Genomic DNA, 19,554 nt, shown 5'->3' with positions numbered 1-19,554 from the left:
TGAAGGGTCATGTCAGGATGAGCCTGCAGGAAGAGTACCACATGAGGGAGGAGGATGTCTTCCCTGTAACGCACAGCGTTGAGATTGCCTGCAATGACAACAAGCTCAGTCCGATGATGCTGTGACACACCAACCCAGACCATGACGGACCCTCCACCTCCAAATCGATCCCTCTCCAGAGTACAGGCCTCGGTGTAACGCTTATTCCTTCGACGATAAACGTGAATACGACCATCACCCCTGGTGAGACAAAACTGCGACTCGTCAGCGAAGAGCACTTTTTTCCAGTCCTGTCTGGTCCAGTGATGGTGGGTTTGTGCCCATAGGCGACGTTGTTGCCGGTGATGTCTGGTGAGGACCTGCCTTACAACAGGTCTACAAGCCCTCAGTCCAGCCTCTCAGCCTATTGCGGACAGTCTGAGCACTGATGGAGGGATTGAGGTGGTTCCTGGTGTAACTCGGGCAGTTGTTGTTGCCATCCTGTACCTGACTCGCAGGTGTGATGTTCGGATGTACCGATCCTGTGCAGGTGTTACACTTGGTCTACCACTGCGAGGACGATCAGCTATCCGTCCTCTCTCCCTGTAGCGCTGTCTTAGGCGTCTCACAGTACGGACATTGAAATGTATTGCCCTGACAATATTGGCAGTCCTCATGCCTCCAAGCAGTATGCCAAAGGCACGTTCAGAGTCAGTAGAAAGGCCTCTTTAGTTTCCTAAGTTTTCATAACTGTGACCTTAATTGCCACCGTCTGTAAGCTGTTAGTGTCTTAACGACCTTTCCACAGGTGCATGTTCATTAATTGTTCATGGTTCATTGAACATGCATGGAAAACAGTGTTTAAACCCTTTACAATGAAGATATGTGAAGTTATTTGGATTTTTACAAATTATCTTTGAAAGACAGGGTCCTGAAAAAGGGACGTTTCTTTTTTTGCTGACTTTATATGGCAATTTACAAAATGCATCGACACATAGCGATTCTCCTATATGCAGTCGTGCCTGTATGTCTTCACTCATACTACATTTACTCCTTGAATGAGGATGTTTTCACGAGGTTTAACCAAGTTACATTACTGTTGGTGAGGTAATCAGAAGAAGCCACCAGCATATCCTTCTGCTTTAGAGAGCTGCTGGGGATGGCTGAGAGCTCTCTCTCCTTCTGGATAGATTAGTATGGAGCTGGGGGACAGACTGGAGTGGGAGGCGGAGTTTGAAAGGGGGATCAGGAAAAGCCTCTGTGCAGATTGCAGCACAGTACCACTGAAGTCGATTGGAGTAGTCCGTTTACTATGTAACTCTCTTTGTGGACAAAATTTCCCTTTGTGTGGGATTTCTCTTCCCGTGACAGTCTTTTTCTTCTCTCGCTCTCTGGTTTTCTATCTTTCTCTCACTGTGTTTCCATCTTCTGCTATTTCTTTGCTGGTGCTTGTGCTCCCTCTGTGACACTATGGACCCTCTCTAGACGGTAAGTGTCTTGTTCCCGTTGCTTTTGACCATTCCCTTGGCGGCCAGTCTAAATCATACATAAATGGATAGGTAGATACTCTTCACTGAAATGGTACCACTGCTTCACTGAGCCCCCTTGTTAACCTAAACCATTCTGAGTGTAACCCAAATCTGATCCAAGAACAGTTGTTTGAATTCCAGTGTGTCTCCTCCTGCAGGACAAGCTGATCAATCTGAGTTTCTTGAGGCTGTTCAGGGCAGCCAGGCTCATCAAGCTGCTGAGGCAGGGCTACACCATTCGCATCCTGCTATGGACCTTTGTCCAGTCCTTCAAGGTGATTCACTGACCCCTCACCTCTGACCCTTGACCCTGAGGTTTGACCCCTGCCTACTCAACATGGACTCTTGATTTGAGAGTTACATGGTATTCATCTGATCAGTAGTGAATTTAATGAATGTAGGCTGATTCATTATTTTGTAATAACTGTAAGCATATAGATTGAACTATAGGGGGAGATAAGGAAATAAAACGAGGACATCTTTCTTTTTGTATACTTAAAGGGATACTTAGCGATTTTGGCAATGAAGCCCTATATCTACTTCATCAGATGAAATCGTAGATACCATTTAAATGTGTCTGTGTCCAGTATGAAGGAAGTTAGAGGTAGTTTCGGGAGCCAATGCTAACTAGCATTAGCACAATGACTGGAAGTCTACAGGTTTCTGCTAGCACCCATAGGCTTCCAGTCATTGTGCTAACGCAAGCCAAAATCCCAAAGTATCCCTTTAATGGCATTTGAAGTGATATTGATGTTTATTTGGAGTCTTAGAGAAGTGGTTTGTTCTGTGGAGCTTTCGTCGTAGAGAGTTCAAGGACATTGCCAAGAATAGTTAATTTGATAGCAGGTTAAATGTGGGGTGGTGAGAGCTTTTAAGCCCCAATAAAAATGGATAGTTGCTGCAGAATGTTAAAAGGTAGCTCATTATTTCTGATTAATGTGTACCCTTCCCTTGTCTGGGATATATGTGATTAAGGAAATCAACCCCGCGGGTCACGTTGGCTGCTCTGCTCCATAAATAAGACTATTAAACCTTACGGTGCTGTTAACTTCTCGGTGCGTGTGTGTATTTTCTATTTCCAGGCCCTACCTTATGTCTGCCTCCTCATCGCTATGCTCTTCTTCATCTACGCCATCATCGGCATGCAGGTGAGTCATACCACACACACGTCCAGTGACAATAACTATGCTATACTATGTTATATATCATAAAGAGAATGTCAACAGCTTATCCTCTATGGGAGATGGTTAAACAGATGGTTCCAATCTTTAAAGTCGATTGCTCATTTAAAAGGAAGCCTATGTGGCAGCAAATCTGATCAATTGTATGCACAATGGAGGTGCTTGCCATCCACTAGATTAGCATGGCATTATAAATCAATGGTAATTGTGTCTTCTCGTAAAAGAGCCCTCATTTAATCATCAATGCTGTATAATGAGATGCTGTATAATGACAAAAGGGCACCCAGAGGGAGGGGTGGATCAGGACACCCCACCATGAGTGACAAACTTCATATCCCAATTAAACAGGGAGCCAAAAGAAGCTTATCTGGCTCTTTGTTATCATCAGGACTATCTGTGTGTCCCAAATGGCACGCTATCCCCATATAGTGCCTTTTTTCAAAAGTAGTGCACTATATAGGGAATATCAACATTTGTGTGCCATTTGGATGTACCCTATACGTGTGAACTTGGGCAGAATACAGGGTCTCACCATGTCCTTCAATTCTATTGTTATTAGATTATAAAGATTTCTAGATAGCTACAGTGAACTCCAAAAGTATTAGGACAGTGAACTATTTTTGTTTTAGCTCTGTACTCTAGCAGTTTGGATGTGGAGCAGACTGTCAGCTTTAATTTGAGGGTATTTTCATCTATATCGGATGAACCGTTTAGAAATTACAGTACTTTTTGTTTAAAGTCCCCCATTTTAGGGACCAAAAGTATTGGGACAAATTTACTTACAGTTGAAGTCGGAAGTTTACATACACTTAGGTTGGAGTCATTAAAACTCGTTTTTCAACCACTCCACAAATTTCCTGTTAATAACAAACTATAGTTTTGGCAAGTCGGATAGGACATCTACTTTGTGCATGACAAAAGTAATTTTTCCAAGAATTGTTTACAGACAGATTATTTCACATCTAATTTACTGTATCACAATTCCAGTGGGTCAGAAGGTTACATACACTAAGTTGACTGTGCCTTTAAACAGCTTGGAAAATTCCAGAACATCAGGGATTTAGAAGCTTCTGATAGGCTAATTGACATAATTTGAGTCAATTGGAGGTGTACCTGTGGATGCATTTCAAGGCCTACCTTCAAACTCAGAGCCTCTTTGTTTGACATCATGGGAAAATCAAAATAAATCAGCCAAGACCTCAGAAAAAGAATTATAGACCTACACAAGTCTGGTTCATCCTTGGGAGCAATTTCCAAACACCTGAAGGTACCACGTTCATCTGTACAAACAACAGTATGCAAGAATAAACACCATGGGACCACACAACCGTTATACCGCTGAGGAAGGAGATGCGTTCTGTCTCCTAGAGATTAACGTATTTTGGTAGGAGGGACTGCAGGAGGGACTGGTGCATTTTACAAAATAGATGGCATCATGAGGAGGAAAATGATGTGGATATATTGAAGCAACATCTCAAGACGTCTGTCAGGAAGTTAAAGCTTAGGCGCAAATGGGTCTTCCGAATGGACAATGACCCCAAACATACTTCCAAAGCTGTGGCAAAATGGTTTAAGGACAACAAAGTCAAGGTATTGGAGTGGCCATCACAAAGCCCTGACCTCAATCCCATAGATAATGTGTGGGCAGAACTGAAAAAGCGTGTGCTAGCAAGGAGGCCGCAACACCTGAACCTATAGGGGAGGGTCTGGGTAGGCATCTGTCCGCGGTGGCGGCTCTGGCGCTGGACGTGAACCCCACTCCATCATAGTCTTAGACAGCTTCTGTGGCCTTCTAGGAACGGCGACCCTTGACGCCGACCCTGGCCTGGGAACCCTAATAAATGGGCCCACAGGACTGAGGGACACCTCTGGACTGAAGGACGCTTCTGGACTGAAGGACGCCTCTGGACTGAAGGACGCCTCTGGACTGAACAAACTCCTCCGGACTGAGGGGCAGCTCCGGACTGAGGGGCAGCTCCGGACTGAGGGGCAGCTCCGGACTGAGGGGCAGCTCAGGACTGAGGGGCAGCTCCGGACTGAAAATCAATTCCGGCATCTGGCAGCTCCTGGCTGACTGACTGCTCTGGCAGCTCCTGGCTGACTGACGGCTCTGGCAGCTCCTGGCTGACTGACGGCTCTGGCAGCTCCTGGCTGACTGGTGGCTCTGGAAGCTCCTGGCTGGCTGGCGGCTCTGGCAGCTCCTGGCTGGCTGGCGGCTCTGGATGCTCCTGGCTGGCTGGCGGCTCTGGAAGCTCCTGGCTGGCTGGCGGCTCTGGAAGCTCCTGGCTGGCTGGCGGCTCTGGAGGCTCCTGGCTGACTGCGCGGCTCCTGGCTGACTGGCGGCTCTGGCGGCTCTTGGCTGACTGGCGGCTCTGGCGGCTCTTGGCTGACTGGCGGCTCAGGACAGACTGGCGGCTCTGGCGGCTCAGGACAGACTGGCGGCTCATTACAGACTGGCGGCTCTAGCGGCTCAGGACAGACTGGCGACTCTGGCGGCTCAGGACAGACTGGCGGCTCTGGCGGCTCAGGACAGACTGGCGGCTCTGGCGGCTCAGGACAGACTGGCGGCTCCGGCGGCTCAGGACAGACTGGCGGCTCTGGCGGCTCAGGACAGACTGGCGGCTCTGGCGGCTCGGGACAGACTGGCGGATCTGGCGGCTCAGGACAGACTGCTGGCTCTGGTGGCTCAGGACAGATGGGAGGCTGGCGGCTCAGGACAGACGGGAGACTCTGGCGGCTCAGGACAGACGGGAGACTCTGGCGGCTCAGGACAGACGGGAGACTCTGGCGGCTCAGGACAGACGAGGCGTACTGTAGGCCTGGTGCGTGTGCGTGGAGCAGGAACAGGGAATACTGGACCCTGGAGGTGCACTGGTGTCCTGGTGCGTGGTGCTGGCACTGGTGGTACCGGGCTGGAGACACGCACCTCAGGGCGAGTGCGGGGAGAAGGAACAGGGCATACTGGACCCTGGAGGCGCACAGTAGGCCTGGTGCGTGGTGCTGGAACTGGTGGTACCGGACTGGGAACACACACCTCTGGGCGAGTGCGGGGAGCAGGAACAGAACACCCCGGGTTGTGAAGGTACTCTGGAGACCTGGTGTGTATAGCCGGCATCAATTGTTCCGGAACTTTCACATGTTTCGGGATGAGAACTAGGAGCTGACACATGTGGCATCACACAGCTAACACGCTGCTCAGGGTGAATGCCGTGCATACTATGCCAAACCAACAGCGCTCTCTCTTCACTCTCCTCCAATTTTATCAACAACTCGTCGAATGTCTCATAATCTCCCCTCCATTCACTCTCCTCCAATTTGTCCAATCTCCTCCAATTTGTCCAATCAACATTCTCGGACTCACACCTCAATTTCGCCGACTGCTCTGATTCCATCCTCGGCTCCTTATCTCCTACCTGAACTCGCCACCACCCCCGTGTGCTACCCCCCAATAATTTTTTTGGCTGCCTCTCGGGCTTCCAGCCGCTCTGCCGTGCTAGCTCCTCATAATGCCGCCTCTCTGCTTTTGCTGCCTCAAGCTCTGCTTTGGGGCGGCGATATTCCCCTGGCTCTGCCCAGGGTCCTTTGCCATCCAACTCGTCCTCCCATGTCCATTCCTCCTCCTTGCGCTGCTCCTGCTGCCGCTGCCTGTTACCACGCTGCTTGGTCCTTTTTTGGTTGGTGGTTCTGTAATGGTTGTCGTCTGGAGATAGAGAGTACCAAAGCGCAGCGTGGTTAGTGTTCATCTTTTTAACCTCTTGATCCTACTTGAGACGCAGACGTCCCAACTAGAGCTCTGGAAATGCAAATGCGCTACGCTAAACGCTAATAGTATTAGTTAAAACGCAAACGTTCATTAAAATACACATGCTTGGTATTGAATTAAAGCTACACTCGTTGTGAATCCAGGCACCAAGTCAGATTTTTAAAATGCTTTTCGGCGAAAGCATGAGAAGCTATTATCTGATAGCATGTAACACCCCAAAAGACCCGTAGGGGATGTAAACAAAAGAATTAGCATAGTCGGCGCTACACAAACCGCACAATAAAATATAAAACATTCATTACCTTTGACCATCTTCTTTGTTGGCACTCCTTGATGTCCCATAATCAATACTGGGTCTTTTTTTTCGATTAAATCGGTCCATATATAGCCTAGATATCGATCTATGAAGACTGTGTGATAAACGGAAAAAAATAGCGTTTCATAACGTAACGTCATTTTTTAAAAGTTAAAAAGTCGACGATAAACTTTCACAAAACACTTCGAAATACTTTTCTAATGCAACTTTAGGTATTAGTACACGTTAATAAGCGATAAAAATCATCAGGAGGCGATGTAAATTCGATAGCTGGTCGTCTGGAAAAAATGTCCGGAAAAACACCGGGCCAATGCATCAAGTTGGTGGTCGGAGGGAATCGGTTCCCTTTGGTCGGTTCTACCAAGAATCAAATCCGAATCAAATGAGAAGACTCTATACATCCTGTGGAAGCTGTAGGTACTGCAACCTCGGCCTCATTTAATACGGTTCACCTTTAACAATGGGTTGAAGTGGCGCATGGATATTTTTTTCCATTTCCAGTGATCAGATTCTCCTGCGCTTTTCGATGAAACAGACGTTCTGTTATAGTCACAGCCGTGATTTAACCAGTTTTAGAAACGTTAGTGTTTTCTATACACACATACTAATCATATGCATATACTATATTCCTGGCATGAGTAGCAGGACACCAAAATGTTGCGCGATTTTTAACAGAATGTTCGAAAAAGTAGGGGGTAGGCTTAAGAGGTTTTTAATGGAAAACTGAACACTTCAAAAACACAAAACAACAAAGTGACAACCAAAACAGTTCTATCTTGTGCAGACACACAAAGACTGAAAATAACCACCCACAAACCCCAACAGAAAACAGGCTACCTAAATATGGTTCCCAATCAGAGACAATGACTAACACCTGCCTCTGATTGAGAACCATATCAGGCCAAACAAGAAACCCAACCTAGAAACACAAAACATAGAATACCCACCCAACTCACGTCCTGACCAACTAAAACAAACAAATAACACAAGAACTAGGGTCAGAACGTGACAGTGGAAGGCTACCCGAAGTCCAACAATTTTAAGGCAATGATACCAAATACTAATTGAGTGTATGTAAACTTCTGAATGTGATGAAAGAAATAAAAGCTGGAATAAATCTTCCTCTCTACTATTATTCTGACATTTCACATTCTTAAAATACAGTGGTAATCCTGACTGACCTAAAATAGGGAATTTTTACTAGGATTAAATGTCAGGGATTATGAAAAACTGAGTTTAAATGTATTTGGCTAAGGTGTATGTAAACTTTCGGCTTCAACTGTATGTGTATTAAAGTAGTCAAATGTTAAGTATTTGGTCCCATTTTCATAGCACACAATACTACATCAAGCTTGTGACTTTTTGTTGGATGCATTTGCTGTTTGTTTTGATTGTGTTTCAGATTATGAATGAGTAGGTGTGTCCAAACTTTTGACTGGTACTGTATTTGCCCCCTTTCTGATTTTCTCTATTTTTGCATATTTTTTACTCTTAATGTTAATAGATCTCCAACCAAAACCAAATATTAGATAAAGGGAACCTGAGTGAACAAATAATACAAAATGTTGATAATGAATAAATGTATTTTATAAACAAAGTTACGCAACACCCAAAGCATCTGTGTGAAAAAGTAATTGCCCCCTTTACACTCAATAATTGGTTGTGCCACCTTTAGCTGCAATGACTGCAACCAAATGCTTCCTGTAGTTGCTCACATTGCTGTGTATAGTTGCTCACATTGCTGTGTGTAGTTGCTCACATTGCTGTGGAGGAATATTGTCTCACTCTTCCATGCATTACTGCTTTAACTCCGTGACATTTGTGGGTTTCAGGTTCTGCCACAACATCTCAATGGGGTTTAGGTCTGGACTTTGACTAGGCCATTCAAAAACTTCAAATATGTTTATTTTCAGCCATTCTGATGTAGACTTGCTTGTGTGTTCTGTATCATTGTCTTGCTGCATGACCCAGTAGCGCTTCAGCTCACAGACGGTTGGACCTGACATTTTCCTTTAGAATTCTCTGATACAGAGTAGAATTCATGGTTCCTTCAATGATAGCAAGTTGTCCTGTTCCTGAGGCACCAAAGCATCCCAAGCCATCACAATACCACCACCATTCTTGACCATTGGTATGAGATTCTTGCTGTGGAATGAAGTGTTGGGTTTTCCTCAGACATAATGGGACCCATGTTGTCCTAAAGGTTCCACTTCTGACTCATCTGTCCAACATTCTTCCAGGAGTCTTGACGATCATCCAGGTGCTTTTTGGCCAATATAAGTTGACTTTTTGATGACATGGCTACAGTTATGTTATGTCTGGTGAAAACCCAACACTACATTACACAGTAAAAAACTCAGATCAATGGTCAAGTATGTGTGTTGACACACACACACACATAGTCTTCTGCCTACTCTGGTAGAATTTGAGAAAAGTAATGATTCGTGGCTAATGTATTTTTTGGAAATAGCATTCCATTGCATCGAATGGGGTTCCCTGTATAGTTCCCTGTATAGGACATACCTATAGATAACATACAGGGAATCCCTCTAACTGCCATGCTGGCCATTTCTGATTCCTTCAGGTGTTTGGAAACATTGAGCTGAATGAGGAATCAGCCATCAATCACCACAACAACTTCCAGACCTTCTTCCAGGCTCTGATGCTTCTGTTCAGGTGACCATGTCTCCACATTCTCCATTTTAGGCCTTTTTTCACATATCTTTCTATTATTGCTATTGCAGTATAATGTAATACAATAACCATGTTTTTCCTTATGCTCATGGTGGTGTTTGTGGTAGATATACAGTGTCCAATGATGGATATACAGTGTCCAATGATGGATATACAGTGCTTACATTGCATGTGTTTGTTTGTGTATATGTGTGTATCTACAATGTGTGTGTGTGTGTGTGTGTGTCCCTTTTCAGGAGTGCAACAGGTGAGGCGTGGCATGAGATCATGCTGTCGTGTCTGAGTAACCGTCCGTGTGATAAGCTGTCAGGGACCGGAGGGAAGGAGTGCGGCAGTGACTTTGCTTATTTCTACTTTGTCTCCTTCATCTTCCTCTGCTCCTTCCTGGTCAGTATGGGCCATCACAAATGAATGACCAATTAGGATGACCAATGTCCAATGATTGACCAATGATCAGCAAGAAAGGACCATTCACCTCTCCACCTCCCTGTCCCTTCCTCCAGATGCTCAATCTGTTTGTGGCGGTCATCATGGACAACTTTGAGTACCTGACCAGAGACGCCTCTATCCTGGGGCCTCACCACCTGGACGAATTCGTCCGTGTTTGGGCCGAGTACGACCCTGCTGCCTGGTAGGTGTCTTTAATCCTCCTCCAGGTGATAATTTTTTTCCCCCTGAGTCAAGACAGCGTCAGTTTTAGGTTCAGGGGTGAAGAGGTGAAGGGAGGGACATGAAGTGTCATAGTGAAGTGTATAGCAAATAGTCGGTGACAAATCAAAGATGGCTCTAATTTCCAGTCGGATGACTCTGTGATGTTTGACAACGATTGACGGGCAGGGAGGGATCCCGTTTTAGTGGGGCTGAGTGAAGTTAAGCCGGCGCCTGGAGTGCCAACTAGGGCGTAGTTGGCACAACTCTGCTCGATATCCGCTAGGCTCTCCTGACGACCCTGAAGCTCCTCTCATTCTGTCATTGTGGAGGGAGAAGAAACTATTTTAATCACACAACACATCTCAGCTGCTTTCCAAAGTATTTATCAGACCCATTGAGAAATACTGGAACTCTAAGAGCAAAAATAGGAAGTTAAGCTGAGATGCAGCAGGGTGAGAAGTCCTAAATGTCCCCAATGCCACTCTATTCACTATGTGCCCTTGGACTTTATAGGCTATAGGGTTTCATTTGGAACACAGACTTATAACCTCACAGTAACCCTGTAGTCAAGTATGACTATAGATACACAAGCTTGTTATTTATACACTGAGTATACCAAACATTAGGAACACCTTCCTAATATTGAGTTGCACCCCCTGGATTCACCTGGTCAGTGTATGTCATGGAAAGAGTCATGGTAATGTTTTCTATACTCTGTGTATATCTGCACCATATCTACAGGTGGGCTTTATTCAATGACCATGACTGCACACAATGGAGGATATACATGTTAAGTCATTGGAAATGGTTGTGTTTGTGTCCTAACCTCCTCTAACCTGTCTTGTCTTTTACAGCGAAAGGATATGCTATCAGGATATGTACAAATTGTTGCGTTTTATCTCGCCTCCTCTCGGCTTAGGGAAGAAGTGTCCTAATAGGGTGGCCTACAAGGTTTGCAACCCCACACACCCCTTAATCATGAAGGGAAGTGGAGAGTGAATGAATGTGAATGACTCCTAGTGCCAGAGATTCAACCACACACACACACACACACACACACACACACATACCTCTCATACTAACCAGCTGGTGGGTAACCATGGCAACTAATGGAAAACAATGCCACAATGTAAGCCTCATTACAGTATACTGACCAGGCTTCATCATCATCTCTGTTTTCACCATACTGAATGCAGTATGCAGTAGGCCTATATGGTTTTCTCAGAGTAGGCCCAGGAGACTGCTCAATTTGGTTACCGCTGATGTCTCGGAGCATGCAGGAACAGAAGACATCTGAACAGTGAAGCTGCAACCTTGCCCTGAGCATACATACATATACATGTACATACTACATACACATCATGATCAATCCAACCTCATGATTTTGCCATCTCAATTCCCGAAAAACACCCCACCCTCTTCCTGTCCAACCCTGTGATCCATCCCAGTCTCAAGCAGGACAGGGTTGGCATCCCGCCCCGGAATCCACTGCCCTGGAAATCTAAAATAACACAGATTTCTGTTGTTATCATTTTCTCTTTTGTTCTTTTGGTAATTTCTAACTCCCCCTGCCCCCTCATCCTACCTTACCTGGATTCCTCCAACCCTCTCTCTGACCCCTGTGATCTCCTCCTGTGACTTCTCCCCCTGTGAAGTGGCCGTATGACCTACCTCGATATGTACGAGATGCTCCGTCACATGTCCCCTCCACTAGGTTTGGGAAAGAAATGCCCGCCCAGAATCGCCTACAAGGTAGACCCCCCTCCTCTTCCCCCAGCAGTCTTCCTCTCACCCCTGTCACTCACTCCCACCTGCCCTGTATCTCTCCCAGCTTCTATCAGTCTGTCACAGCCACTTCCTGCTGTGCTCTTGTAGTGTCCTTGTTGTTGCTCTTTCTGTCTGTTCTTGATGTTCTCTTCTGCCCTCTCTCGGCGTTTGGTGTTTACTGTGCTCACTTTTCCGTCTGGCCATTTAGACTTGTTTTGTTTTTAAACTAGGTTTTCGATCTGTTCACCTGAGAAGAAATTAAGACTGACAGTGAACACAAGCCACACTATTAACATGAAGATATCTAGAAATTCATTGCAGGTTTTGAAAATTCATTGTATAACAAATGTGCCGTTTCACATAAAATGAGATAATGAATACGAGGTTAAAAAGTGGTGGAATTTCCCTTTAATTAGTCCTATAGAAAAGTAATACAATTAAAAACACAACCTTTCCCCTCTAGTCTTCTCCATTCTCCCTGAGTCTATACTCTATGGGTTGTTCTGTGTTGTGAGGCAGCATTTAGAGAGCTTGTATTGTGCACCAAGGTAACGATTGTTCAGTACTCAGGTGTTTGCCACTGTCAGTGGTTCCAGGATGTACACAGCTGTCTAGATGAATCATTGTTAAAACAGACCTAGCCGTACCCTGGATAAAAGCGTCTGCCAAGCGACTAGTTGGGTCTGACATGTGTGGCTTCTCCAAATGTAACTTCTGCTTTTGAGAGATTAATCGATAGGGAGAAATGAGAGGGAGACATGGCACACTGGAGCGAGGCTAGCCTTTTAAAATGCTTTTTTTCATCTATTTTTTTCATTCTTCCTCCCTTTCTTTGCTGTTGTGGAAAATGCATCTCACTCAACTCCCTCCCTAATGAACAGAGGTACCTGTGTATCTCTGTCCCCCTCAGGATCTGAGCGGAGCTTCACAATCCCTGCTAAATTTCCTTTCTTGTCCTCCGTATTGGGATTTCTCTCATCTACCTAACTCCACTTTGTTTGTGTGTGTGTGCATGTGTGTGCGTTCATGTGTTTTTGACAGTATGCTTGTACCTATATGTGTATATACAGTATTTGTATGTTTGGGTGATGGTCTCACAAGTCTGTGGTTTTCCTGTCTCTCTAGTGGGCACTACATGACATGTCAGGCCCTCCACACCTCTTCCTCCTCTTCCCCCTCTCCTCTTCTCCTTCTGTATTGTAACAGCTCCCGCATGGAAGTACGCTCTCTTGAGCTCAAGGGAGGCTTTCTTGCACGCGCACACACACACAAACACGTCTCATCTGCAATTCCCCTCCGCTTGGCTTGAAGACAATAGTATCCGTCCTTCCCAGTCTTTGCATGTTTTTGTGTGCATCCTCATTCTGCCTCCCCATTAGCCCTGCATCAAGCTCTACATGCATGTATGTCACTATGTCTGAGTCTCAATTGGAAGTCTATTCCCTATATATTGTACTCGTTTTGCCCAGAGCCCTATGGGCCCTAGTTAAAAGTAGTGCACTATATAGGGAGTAGTGTGCCTTTTGGGATGCAACCTATCTCTCTACTCTGCTAGCCTTCTCACAAAAGGAGGCTAGGTGGAGTGTGGCCCCATAACACAGACATGGCTTCATTCATCCTTTCATAGCAGCACTAAAACATACTACTCCAGGGCTTGCCTTGGATTCATGCTGAACTGGTTCTCTCATTTTGTGGTTACTGAATTCAGAAAAGGACTAACTACACTCCACTTCATCCACACCACTCATAGTTTCTATTAAATTGCTATTAAGTCACTTTTCAGTCACTTGTCATTTTTTTACTCTGAGTCCATAAGATGATGAACTCACCATGCATTTCTCTGAGGAGTACTAATACACATTGCATTGATTTGTTGGGCATATCCCCCTCAAAGTCCATCTCAAACATTGACCCATAGTCTCACTCTCACGTTATTTGCATGGAGTGTTGCTCTGAATGTTCTCTTTCCTCTCTGGGATGTGTTGTTGTCTCTTGTGTTGTTGTGTTCCTTGAAAGCGATTCTGTGTGCTGGACTGAAACTAAGTGAAGCCACTGGCCGTTAGAAGTCCACACTCGCTCTCAAGTGAAACATATCAATTCATTTAGCATGTATGGTGTCCATATTAGGACCGTTTCAGACTCTACAGCCAGCACACAGAACCTCCCTAAAGAGCTATTGATCCTAACGTGGGTGTTCTAATGGGCCCTCACCATGGTTTCTATTCTCCTTAGCGATTGGTTAAGATGAACATGCCCATTGCCGATGACAACACGGTGCACTTCACGTCCACTCTGATGGCGCTCATCCGCACTGCTCTGGAGATCAAACTGGCGTCTGGTCAGTGACCTTTAACCTAACCACCTCTACACAAAAACACACTCCAACCACAGTAGTAGAATGGGAATATGACAAATATGAATAAATACAAAACATAAATCAAGTTTTAAAAAAAATGTTTAAAGGATGTATATATAAAAAAAGTACCTGTTTTGTTTACTTACAGAAATCACAATAATATTGTGTCATCATTCAAAGAAGAGGGTGGTGGCCTAATAAACCCGTCCTGCTCGTTCTAGGGCCATATGTATCAAGCATCAACAGTAGGAATGCTGACTTCGGATCAGTTAAGCCTTTTAGATAAAATGTATGAACTTACATGGACAGGGGGGGACCTGATCCTAGATCAGCACTCTACTCTGAGGTGCTTGATACATGTGATACAATGTGTGGGACATTAGTTTCTGGTGCTGATGAATGAGTAAGGATGTATGTCCCTGTCTCTCAACAGGAGTCCTGGCCCAGCGTCTGTGTGACGCTGACCTGAGGAAAGAGATCTCCAGAGTCTGGCCCAACCTGCCTCCGAAGACTATCGACCTGCTGGTCACACCATATAAAAGTAAGCCACGCTGGTGGTGTGAGTGTGTGTTTGTGTTAAAGGGTGTGAGTGTGTGTGTGTGTGTGTGTGTGTGTGTGTGTGTGTGTGTGTGTGTGTGTGTGTGTGTGTGTGTGTGTTTGTGTTAAAGGGTGTGAGTGAGAAACTGTAATGCACAGCAATAGAGAGAAAGATGTCAGAAAGAACTTAAGAGAGACAGAAAATACAGGAAATAATCTTCAGAGCACTGAGCTTCACCAAAGTCATTTCTCCAGGGGGTGTGTTGGCTCAACTGCCAGGCTTTCTGCTAATTCTACTCTCTCTTTTGACTGCTTGTTCTGTCTACCCTGTATGTGGGAGCTATGTTTACACACACACACACACACACACACACACACACACACACACACACGGCTTCACAACAGTACACTCGCCCTCATTCTGTCTCCTCCGATGCCATCTACTGGTAATGGAGAGAAGACAACTAGTGCTTCAACTTTTCTCCACTGCTCTCTCCTTCCTTCATTCCTTCACTCCTCCTTCCTTCATTCCTTCTTCTTTATCTCCTCCTTCCTTCATTCCTTCTTCTTTATCTCCTCCTTCCTTCATTCCTTCTTCTTTATCTCCTCCTTCCTTCATTCCTTATTCCTTCACTCCTCCTTCCTTCTCTCCTTATTCCTTCACTCCTCCTTCCTTCTCTCCTTCTTCTTTATCTCCTCCTTCCTTCTCTCCTTATTCCTTCACTCCTCCTTCCTTCTCACCTTCTTACTTCTCCTTCTTCCTTCTCACCTTCTTCCTTCTCACCTTCTTCCTTCTCTCTTCCTTCCTTCTCACATTCTTCCTTCTCTCCTTCTTCCTTCTCACCTTCTTACTTCTCCTTCTTCCTTCTCACCTACTTCCTTCTCTCCTCGTTCCTTCTCACATTCTTCCTTCTCTCCTCCTTCCTTCTCACATTCTTCCTTCTCTCCTCCTTCCTTCTCACATTCTTCCTTCTCTCCTCCTTCCTTCTCACATTCTTCCTTCTCTCCTCCTTCCTTCTCACATTCTTCCTTCTCTCCTCCTTCCTTCTCACATTCTTCCTTCTCACCTTCTTCCTTCTCTCCTTTCAGATGACGAGTTCAATGAGCTTCTTTGCCCCTTTGCGGTTGTAAACCGAGAGCTGACAGTGGGGAAGGTCTACGCTGCCCTCATGATCTTTGACTACTACAAGCAGAACCGGGCCAAGAGACTGGAACAGCAACTGGGACTGGACTTCACAGGGACAATTAAGGTAGGATTGTATAGACGGCTCATCTTTGCCATAATTGCTGCTATGACAGCATGGACAGTGCCATTGAGGGCTATCTAAACTTCTTCAAAATAGTAAAAGTTGTCAATGGCGCTTCCCATGCTAAAACAGGCTTTGTGGCAAGTGAGCCCTCTATCCACATCTATGGGCCTTAAAACTGCACTCATGCATGGGACTGACTCTCATGGATGTTCCTGAGATAAATCTTCCCATACAGACGAAAAGGCATTGGGTCCTATAGTGTTCTTTTGGGGCCAAATTATTAGGGAGTTTTAGGCTCCAAATCCATTGAATTTGTCACTACTGTGACTGATGAAGGACTAGAAATGGGATGGAATTTAATGCATTCGTAATGTCACCATATTACATTCTCCTCTCTCTGTATCTCCTGCAGAATAAAAAGGGCCCAGCCTTCTTCTGCCCCATGCCCATGAACCATATGCAGGAGGAGGGGACAACAGTCTCCAGAGCCATTCCCCTGCCATCCTCCCAACCTGAACCAGAGTCTCAGGCAGAGCCCACGCCATCCACCACCTCTCTAACCAATGGGGAAGCAGTGTGAGTGCCCATCCATGGGGTTTTCTCAGCAGACATACAGTCATGAATATCAATGGATTAACATTCAAATACTGTACACATGTAGTAAAGCAGGTAGACGTAGCACATCATGTTGACTAATAATGTAATCTAGTGTGTGTGTGTGTGTGTGTGTGTGTGTGTGGTGTGTGTGTGTGTGTGTTGTGTGTGTGTGTGTGTGTATGTTTTGTGTGTGTGTGTGTTGTGTGTGTGTTTAACCTCAGACCAAGCACTAGAAGTCCCATAAAAGAGTCAGGAGAGCAACTGTCTCAGGAGGGCCAACGGTCCAGCAGTAGAAAAAGGATTCTACAGAGGGGCCAGTCAGAGGACGTGCCCTACTCCAACAAACCTCAGGTACTTAGTACATATATTATACCAAAGATGGGAAATATGCAAGCAACCATTCACTCTTAAACCTCTGGTACACACAACTAGTGGTTGCAAACTTTTCCTAAATTGCCTACTGTGTGTTGTTTCAGGAATCAGTGGAGATGAGGCAGGTGGAGAACGGTGCTGATATAGGGGGCTACTCTGGTCTGGATGGCCATGGCAGAGCAGCCTCCATGCCAAGACTGGACTCCCAGTACAATGTAAGTCCTTCATCACTCACTGCCTTACTGTACCCCTAAACTCTCTCACATAGGACCCCACCAAGACCCGCCAGGGCTGCCAACATGGTGCCTGCACAACTCAAAGGGCATTGATTCTACAAATAGGACAATGTCAACATTAGGGCAATTCTAGTTGTACAGTAGTAAACATTATACAGGTTAGGGTTCGTACAACACAGTTAATACTCAGTTGACGGTATGAAATAATTCTTTGTCATACAGTCAGTAGGACTTGATGATGATATTACAAGGATACATAGTCAGAGAGGAAGGGAGTGAGGGAAGTAGTAGAAGTGAAAGGGAACATACAGTAGGATAGAGAAAGAGAGTAGAAGAAGGAAACAAGATAAAGGTAGGGAGAAATGAATTAGTGAAAGCAGCCATAGGCTACCTAAAGCAGAGACGCTGTCTGTCAGTGCCCATCAAGTCATCCTGCTGACCTTGTGTGAATCCCAAATGGCACCCTATTCCCTATACAGTAGACCACTTTTGACCAGGGCCCATATGACTCTGGTCAAAACTAGTGCACTATATATAAGGAATAGGGTGCCATTTGTTATGGAGACCTTATGTGATATCTCACTATAATATTTCCTCAACCAATCTGAATGTAGAGCCATGTCCCCAGCAACACAGTGAACGAGTATTTGGCATTCTACACAAGATAAAATATTCATGTTTTAAACAAGTGATGATAATCTGATGGTCACACTGTGTAATACAATTTACGCAATAATGTAATATGCAAATATCTCTCTCCCCGAAAAGTTCAGATGGAAAAGTCTGTGGGGAATTGAATACACCCTTATTTCAACTATGCCCCATCACCTTGCTGTTTATAAATGTTGACATCCATTTCCACATGTTTTTTTGACCCATTTGCCTAATTTAGTTTTTCACACAAATTTTATTATATCCATTATGGATATAGTTAATGTCCCAAATTTGTTTTACTGACATTCATTTTCTGTCTTTTTATTTTTATATTTTTCTCCCAGCTCCTGTGGTAAATGGAGTCTTGGTTTCTTCCCTCTTGATTACTTTTTCCGGACCCTTCTTTCCAGCTGTGTGATTGGTTCACACGTCTAACCAAATGAATCTTGTCTGTCTCGCTTTGCTGTCAGTCTGTCTTCCTGTCTCTCCATCCAGTCCCATTCCTTCCATCCTCTTCTCCTCTTGACTCCCATGGCTAATGTTGTGCCCACCTCCCTCCTGTGTCTGATAGCGGAACCACCCTCGTCACCTACCTGGGACCTACCTGGCAGTATGTACACCTGTTCCGCCTCTCTTTCTCTCTCTCTCTTTGTATATATCGCTTTCTACATATCTCTCTCTTTCCCTTTCTCTCTCCCATTCCTCTTTTTCCAACTCTGTTTGCCTCTGTGGTCCCTCCATTCCAGAGTTCACACACTCTCAGCATCAATGTTCCCTCTAAGCTGCGTGCGCAGAGCTCCCCCAGGTCTGCCGTGCTGAAGAAAATATCAGCCCACTGAGAGACGCAGGAGTTTGAAGTTCATTCAACTTTTTAGGGCAGTGGTCACCAACCAGTCGATCACCATCTCTAAGGCATTCCTAGTCGATCTCCAAACATCTCTGTAAAAAAAATGATAAAGCCTTGTGTTCCTATTTTTTTTCCATTCGTCTGGGGCTGTTGGCGTTAGGTGCACCCGATTCAGCTGCCCTGCGCTCCGGGTAGGCGAACTGTTGCCATTTTGAACCATTTCATGTGATTGAAGGTGCAAACTCTGCCTTTCCGGCAGGCCCGGAGATCAAATCAAGTGCCCTATAGGCTTACCGCTGGCCAATCGAATGGCTCAGTTTACCGTGTCTGCAATAAAGTAGCAGGAAAGTTGATACTGTGAGATTTCAAAATGTTTAAAACCATAACTAGAGAGAGACTGTCAATGAATACAGCAAAGAGCTGCTGTTTGTATGACTGACTTCATGTTTAAGTTCTTACTCAGCACTGTCAACACTTTGTATTCAACACTGTTATAACCCATAAAATGTAAGTTCTTCCTATTTCCACTCAGCGCTACAACAAGCACTGCAGCAGTAATGAATGAGTAGGAAAGTGTATCTATAGGCGTTGTTGTTATAATTAGCGGCTTGGGTCTTTTTTAATATCGAGGAATATTTTACTTTCTCTGTTCATAGGAGTAACAACATGAATTTTTGCATGAGGCAGAAATAATGTGGTGCGACTTGAGATTCGCCATCAGCTGGAACGGTTGGTTCCCTTTTTGGTCAGTGTCAGTGGAGGAAAGGGAGAGATGAGGGATGTTGAAAGGCGGACCCTCAGTCTGCTGCTCTCTCCTTCCTCTGA

The 19,554-nt window shown here is 45.2% G+C and overlaps 1 protein-coding gene across 6 annotated transcripts in view; it reads left to right on the top strand.

The window, feature by feature from the left end:
• LOC112220330 (voltage-dependent N-type calcium channel subunit alpha-1B-like) overlaps positions 1-19,554 on the top strand; it is a 227,845-nt gene that overhangs the window by 197,132 nt on the left and 11,159 nt on the right. For 4 of the 6 annotated variants that reach the window (XM_042302402.1, XM_042302406.1, XM_042302404.1 and 1 more), the window contains 14 exons: positions 1,465-1,467; positions 1,667-1,783; positions 2,591-2,656; positions 9,353-9,444; positions 9,699-9,849; positions 9,966-10,093; positions 11,769-11,865; positions 14,113-14,218; positions 14,670-14,777; positions 15,863-16,023; positions 16,436-16,599; positions 16,842-16,971; positions 17,097-17,207; positions 18,454-18,492. In XM_042302402.1, coding sequence (XP_042158336.1) covers positions 1,465-1,467; positions 1,667-1,783; positions 2,591-2,656; positions 9,353-9,444; positions 9,699-9,849; positions 9,966-10,093; positions 11,769-11,865; positions 14,113-14,218; positions 14,670-14,777; positions 15,863-16,023; positions 16,436-16,599; positions 16,842-16,971; positions 17,097-17,207; positions 18,454-18,492 — 1,473 coding nt within the window. The remainder of the gene's footprint in view (positions 1-1,464; positions 1,468-1,666; positions 1,784-2,590; positions 2,657-9,352; positions 9,445-9,698; positions 9,850-9,965; positions 10,094-11,768; positions 11,866-14,112; positions 14,219-14,669; positions 14,778-15,862; positions 16,024-16,435; positions 16,600-16,841; positions 16,972-17,096; positions 17,208-18,453; positions 18,493-19,554) is intronic. The other 2 variants (XM_042302403.1, XM_042302405.1) reach the window with 2 other exon arrangements.

Source organism: Oncorhynchus tshawytscha, linkage group LG20, assembly GCF_018296145.1.
Source record: "Oncorhynchus tshawytscha isolate Ot180627B linkage group LG20, Otsh_v2.0, whole genome shotgun sequence".
In the NCBI taxonomy this organism is placed as follows: domain Eukaryota; kingdom Metazoa; phylum Chordata; class Actinopteri; order Salmoniformes; family Salmonidae; genus Oncorhynchus; species Oncorhynchus tshawytscha.
The sequence above is the reverse complement of the archived record's forward strand: the minus strand, read 5'-3'. Positions and strand labels throughout refer to the sequence as shown.